General features: G+C 42.0%; 1 protein-coding gene across 1 annotated transcript; it reads right to left on the bottom strand.

Annotated features, from left to right (window-relative positions):
* Positions 1–4,696: 4,696 nt before the first annotated feature.
* LOC309548107 (E3 ubiquitin-protein ligase TRIM7-like) lies at positions 4,697–6,217 on the bottom strand (the record flags this gene model as incomplete). Its single annotated transcript, XM_082248074.1, has 1 exon — positions 4,697–6,217. The coding sequence occupies one exon, from the start codon at positions 6,215–6,217 to the stop codon at positions 4,697–4,699; it is 1,521 nt and encodes a 506-aa protein (XP_082104200.1).
* Between the last annotated feature and the right edge of the window lie 415 nt (positions 6,218–6,632).

The following is a 6,632-nucleotide window of genomic DNA, read 5'->3' as shown; positions in this document are numbered from 1 at the left end:
TTACGGTCTTTCAAAGACTGACAAACTCCTATGGCTGCTATTGCTGGTTATATCGCAGAACCTGCAACTGCAAAGGAGGCTTTCAATATAGATTCCAACTTCTTATCTGCTGGATCTTTAAAAACCTGGGCATTATCCACAGAACAGATTAAACTCTTGTTAACCGCAGAAATGGAAGCATCCACAGAGGGTGTATTCCATTTCTTAGTAAACTTTTCTTCCATAGGATACAATAATGAAAACCTTTTGGGAGGAACAAAAATCCTACCAGGATGGTCCCAATCTTTAGTCATTTCTTGCTCCAAGAGCAGATATATTGGAAACTGTCTGCAGACTATGAGTATGGCGCAATGAGCCTAGAGAGGAAAAGACTTCAGCTGTCTCCAAGGGAGGAAGTTTGTATCCAGACCGGACCATTTCAGTAATAGACTGAATAAACAAACAAACAATCTCTGGGTCTGAGGGGTAGATAGAGACTCCTCTGACCCCGACTTCCCAGAAGTGGAAACCTCAACTTCACCTTCCATAGGGTCACCATCAGCTACTTCTTCCACCTCCTCTGCCCAATCCTGAACTGACTCAGGGGGTGGCTCGGGTGAGGAAGATAGATCACGTTTCTTCTCTTGAGATACTGCAATGATACCAGCAATCCTACCCTCAAGGCTGGCCAATGCCACAGCCAAGTCGTCCTTAGCGACGTAGGTTGTGGCAGAAGTACTTGGAGAAGCTACTATGCCTGACAGCCGTAATGGCTCACATTGGCAAGATGCCTCTGGCTCTTCAGGAGGAGTAGATACAGTGGAAACACAGCAAGGACCATCAAGGCCTGACGATGGCATAGTGTCTTTTCCAACTGTGCCCCCCCCCCACCGCCTTTTCAGGCAGACATCGATTTAAAGTAAGACAAACTAGGAGGTACCATCTTGAAGTGTACTCAAGGCTAGTGCCAAGCTTATACAGCCTAATGCACACAGAACCTGTTTGGGCCAGTAATATAAACCCACAGTGACTCACGCAACCCAGCTGCTGCTCTGTGTCCCTTTTAGCCTATGACAGACGCGCCCATTTATGCATGTGCGGCGTGGTACGTGGCATCCACATGCACACCAATTGCGTTAGAACACGCTCTCCACGCGGCGTATGCCTGTACTAAAAGGTGAAGTTTCCCACGCGCAAATAGGCCTACGCCACAGACACGCAATCAAGGCAGAGACGAATATGTGGACGCTTGTGCGCCAAGGTGAACACAACAAACATATGGGGTGAGAGCAGCTTTGGCTGAATCTTGTTTGCCACAGCTGATACTTTTGAGGTGATCAGCTCAGGGTAAAAACACAATGTGAAACAATTAGGCAAAGAAACAATGATTTAAATCAAGCTTTGCAACAATCCCATGACAGCCTCAACAAGATGTAACCTGTAAGCATAACATCCATAGTCTCGGAGGAATACATATGGCACATGGTCTCTGTGGTCTGTTATTTTATGCACAGTTACTTTTAAAAGATATTTACAATTTGCAATTAGGCAAGCAATTTTTACCTTTAAAGTTTGCTGAATAAATAAATATTTTAAAATGGACTTACTAGTCCTGCCGCAGGATTCCAATCTTTACCCATCAAGGCGAGCTTCAAGGACTGGGTCCCCTATATAAGAGGGGGCACGACCTTGGACCTGTAGAGCACCCTGCACGGAGCACCTTCGGGGTTTGGCATTTCAAGGGTCCAGCAAAAAAAAGGACAGCATTGTAGGCAAAACCTTGTATCTGCTTCCCGAGGCTCAGGTACCATTTTTTAGTTCATTGAATGTTAAGCCCCGTACACACATACCGATCGGCCATCTTCTGTCCAGGGCTGTCGTGTCTGTTGAAAACTGCAAAAGACTGCACACGAATTTTGTCGGCCAACAACAGCCGACTGCAGAAGTGATGGTTAACTTTCCTTGTCTTTTCTTTTCTGAGCATGCCCAGTCTTGCTAATCGGCTGTCTGTCGGCCGAAATCTGTACTGACTGGCGAACAATCGGCCGTTTTGGTGTTGGCCAACAAAAATTTTAATGCCTGCACGACAGATTCTGTTCGGCCGAAAATGCGCTGTCGGAAGCATCATACTAACAAGCCTACAAGTGGCCGACAATCGATACGTGTGTACGGGGCTTTAGGATGAAAAGAAAAAAAAAAAAAAGTGGAGAAACTCTCCAGTTATCATCTTTAGACAATAGAAAAAAAAAAAAAAAAACTACCGAGGTATTGCCTGTGTGGGAGGAGTTATATGGGGGGGGGGCATCAATTCTGATTGGGTGTCCTTCACCTACAAAGGTGGCTATATAACCCATACATTATGATTTATGGCTCTGTCCTGTGATGTACAAAAAGAAAGACATATTCCAACCATTTTATCCTAAAGACAGGAGCCCAGATCTTTTACTAATGGATTTTAAGGATCAGTTATAACCCTAACCTTGGTTTTGACTTCCAAGTGCAAATACATCCTGCTATATTTCTATGACTATAACCTGCCAATAGAGCCTGTTTATCTTTTATAAAAAAGTTGTGAGTCAAATTCTTGTGTGCCTGCTGAAGTAACAAAAAGGCATACTGGTTTTATCAGTGAGGGTGAGGCCTCACATAGGGCTAAACAAAGATCAGGAGACCCAAAGTATCAGCAGCTTTTGCAGGGGTAGCGCTACACTTTTTTGTAAACATTGAATGTTTACTTAAGTGGTTGCAAAGGCAGATTTTTTTTACGCTACAGCATTCTACGCAGCAAGGTTAAAAAAACCAAAAAAACACCTCCTGCATACAGCTTCCACTGCACCCCCCCCCCCCCCCCACTCAATACATACCCAAGCCCGATCTTGATCCAGTGATGTGCACAAGATCCCACGCTCTCTCACTTCTTATTGATTCAGATACAGCAGTAGGAACCATTGGCTCCTGATGCTGTCAGAGCCAGTGACAAGGGAGCGAGGGGCGGGGCAAGGTAGACTGAAACAACACACCAAAGGTTGGTCGCGAGCATGCTCAAGCACCCCCCCCCCCCCCCCAATTGCTATGGGGCAAGGAGCCACAAGAAGAGGATTGGGGCTGCTCTGAGAAAAACCATTGCAGATACATGCAACCCCCCCCCCCCCCCCACACACACACAACCTTTCAGAAGGGAAATTGCATATCACTTTGAACACCAGAAAGTATGCACCAAGCACCCTGTCATCTGGTCAGTAACATATTTGGGGTGTCTCCACTCAACAGCATTGTTAGTTTGACTAAGCAATTAAAGTCAGACCTCATGTCAACACTTACAGCAACAACTTCTCACTTTGGAATATAGGTAAAGGATAAAAAGCTGACCCATTTTAGGCACTCCTCACAGTGTAAAATGGTTTGTCTCAACTCTGCAGCATAGGTTAATAGACTTACAGGCTGGATCACAAGGTGAACAAAAGGAACAAAGGGGTCAATTTATTAAAAGTAAATTAACAGCTAATAAAATGCGGTAATATAACGCTTGCAATAAATCAGTTGTGAAAGTGCAATTTATTAAGGATAGTGCATTAAATACCAAGACGGTGGTTGTTCGATTTAGCGGTAATTACCACATTTTTTATTGCAACTATTTATCACATTGTGCTGGTTGCAAAAGAGGGGGCTAGGATGCCAGCTGCAACATCCTTAACGATGGACGACTCATCAGCTAAATAGAGAGAAAAAAAAATATATATATATATATATATATAAAAATAAAACCACCCAGGGGCAGTGCGAATATGTTGAGGGCATGTGGCCAGGTATAGTTGGGGGGCGGTGGGGCACCCGTTTCCCCACCCCCTTTCTGACCTACCAGGCTTCATGCTCTGGATTTTGGGGGAGGACCCCACGCTGCCTTTTTTTGCCATAAAAGCACCTTGTCCCTGTGTTGATGGGGAGAAGTCCCTCTTCCCCAACAACCCTGGGCTGTGGCATTCTGGTAGGTTTTTTCCTCTCCTCCCCCCCATAATTTTGAATTGCCAGCAAGGTTTTTTTTTTTTTTTTTTTTTTTTTTTTTTAACATTCAGCTGTCATCGGTTAAGGATGCGACAGGCGTCTTCCTGCCCCTTAGCAGCCAGCCATTTATCAAACATACAGCATGTGATATGTCCAGCAAAACCCTGGCAGTAAATTTTGCATTTTTTTTTTCTCACTCCGTTTCATTTGTGAATTGGACTTGAACTTACCGCATTGTTTTTAAACCAGATTTACTGGCACATTTTTCATTTTGCAGTAAATACCACATAATCATTATTTTTGGATGAATTGGACTTCCATTTACTGCATTCGATAATTTATGCAAATGAGTCACGTGACCACGTTATGGCAAGCTTAAACATTAATCAATTGACCCCAAAGCCTAAAAAGTAGGAAAGAAAGTGAATGCATCCACAAATTTCAAGATGTAATTATTTCGTTCGGGGTTTAAAACCACTTTAAATCCCAAGCTCAGCGAACAGTCACTTTGCTAAGGGAACAGTCTACTCCATTATCTGAGCCCCACTGTCCGGTTATAACTGATCATAAAAGAAATTAATACAGTAAATGAGTCATCATAACTTTATTTAACATTTATCTAGGTTAAAAAGCAATACATTTTCATAGATATTAAATATATTTTAAATAAATATAACACTTACTATTGTACAAACACACAAACTGATTCAAGAATTTATCTACAAATTGTGATGGCTGTGCCCAGATCTGCATACATACCAAAATAAAGGGGCTGTGTAAAAGAATGATAGAATGTGTACAAGTGTTCGATTGGGTTAGAGAGTGCATAAAAAGCCACAATCCCACCTTCATAATCCAAGTATATACCAAGTTCATGTGTAAAGTTAGGAAATAATTCTTCTTGTTCATCATCATGTTCTGCATAAAGTTGATCCCATAAATCGCTCCAGCTTATGCACCAGGATTTATTATTTTTGCCCAGCTGGGAACAAAATCCACTTTTCCGAACACTGTTATAGGTCACACCTACAGACCAGTCACCATCGTCACTAGCTTTTATTTCCCAGTAATGTTTACCTGAAGTGATCTTTTTGGTGCCTAGAACCTGCTGACTATAGAATCTTTCTGGAAGATGAGGTCGCACTCTCTGTTTGTAGTAAGGGCCTGATGCTTCTTTCAAGTCATAGGAAAGAACAATGGTAGGGTCTGCCGTATTAACATTCAGTATTAGATCAGAGGAATCTTCTATATGAAATCCACATTCATTCTTCACAGAAGGAATTACTTCCATTAGTCTACAGAGAGCACTCATTGTGCTCACAGTGATCATCTCCTCGTCCAAATTGTCAACATCAACTTGAATTGGCCACAGATCCATATCAAAATCATCTTGTTTCAGAAGAGTTAAATGATCTGCAATTTTACAAGTCTGTTGAACTTGTATTTTTCTCTTATACAGTGCACTTATTTCTGTATCAATCCTCTGGATTTCTTGGGAAAATTGCCTGGAAATCTCCTTTTCCTGCTGGTTAATCTCATATAGAACTTTATTTTCCAGGTTATTTAGTTCTTCTCGAATACCACCAAAGAGATCAGCAACCCTGTCTTTCATTACATCCGCTTTTTCTAGCATGCGTTTTTTGTAGTTTTCTACTCTGCTGCGTACATTTTCAGTCTCCTCAGTTTTCACGGTCAGCTTTTTTGCAAAATCACACAATCCAAGTCTCTTTTTGTCCCCTGCTTCACTTAGCAGCTCTATATCATGACCTCTATGTTTGACATTCATGGTGCACCTAGTACACAGAGGAGAAGAATCTTGAATACAAAAATATTTTAGCAGTTCATTATGGTCAGGACATTTACGGGGCTTTATAGAAGAGTGACTGAATACATGAGACTTGGGAGATTGCCTGCACGAGGTTTCACAGTGTACACAAGTTTTATCTTGGCAAGCTTCACCATATGTACAAAAAGACTCTTCTCCAGGAGAACTCTGACAACTAGAAAGATAATGTTCCACAATATTGCTCAGCTTTAGGTTCTTCTGCAGCTCAGGGCGACTTTTAAATGGTTTTCTGCATTCAGGACAAGTGTACATTCCATATCTTTGTCTATCCAGGGCATTATCAATGCAGTCCTCACAGAAGTTATGGCCACAGGTTAGCATTACAGGATTTGTGTATATACTGAGGCAGATAGAGCACTTCAGTTCTCCAGATAAGCCAGCTGATGCCATGTTCACTTACACTGGAGGAGAAAAATATAAACAAAGTCACTTAACAGGGAAAAAAGTTAGGACACATTCTAACAAACCATATAATATTACTAAATGTATGAAAATGTCCAACATTGGAGCAATATGCAAGTTTATAAGATGGATATTAGAGATATAGTTGTGCAAGTCCCCTCCTTTCCAGTGTGCATAAAGGTTTGTTCCAGGAGAACATACCGGTACATCCTCTGGAATTTGTCTTGTGCAACCCTGCCTATTCTTGAGATTATGTAGTGACAGGACACATTATCAACTTCCAGGTAAAAGTGATCAAAGCAGCGCTACAAGATTAATGATGCCAGAAACTGAGGATTTTGTCACTTCCGGTTTCAGTTCTGTGTTTTCCTGGCTGACACAGCCAGGGAATCAGCTGATCAAA

This window comes from Pelophylax lessonae (assembly GCF_965119305.1).
Source record: "Pelophylax lessonae genome assembly, chromosome: 2".
NCBI classification, from domain to species: domain Eukaryota; kingdom Metazoa; phylum Chordata; class Amphibia; order Anura; family Ranidae; genus Pelophylax; species Pelophylax lessonae.
Note: the sequence above shows the minus strand (reverse complement) of the source record. Positions and strands in the feature narration are given on the sequence as shown.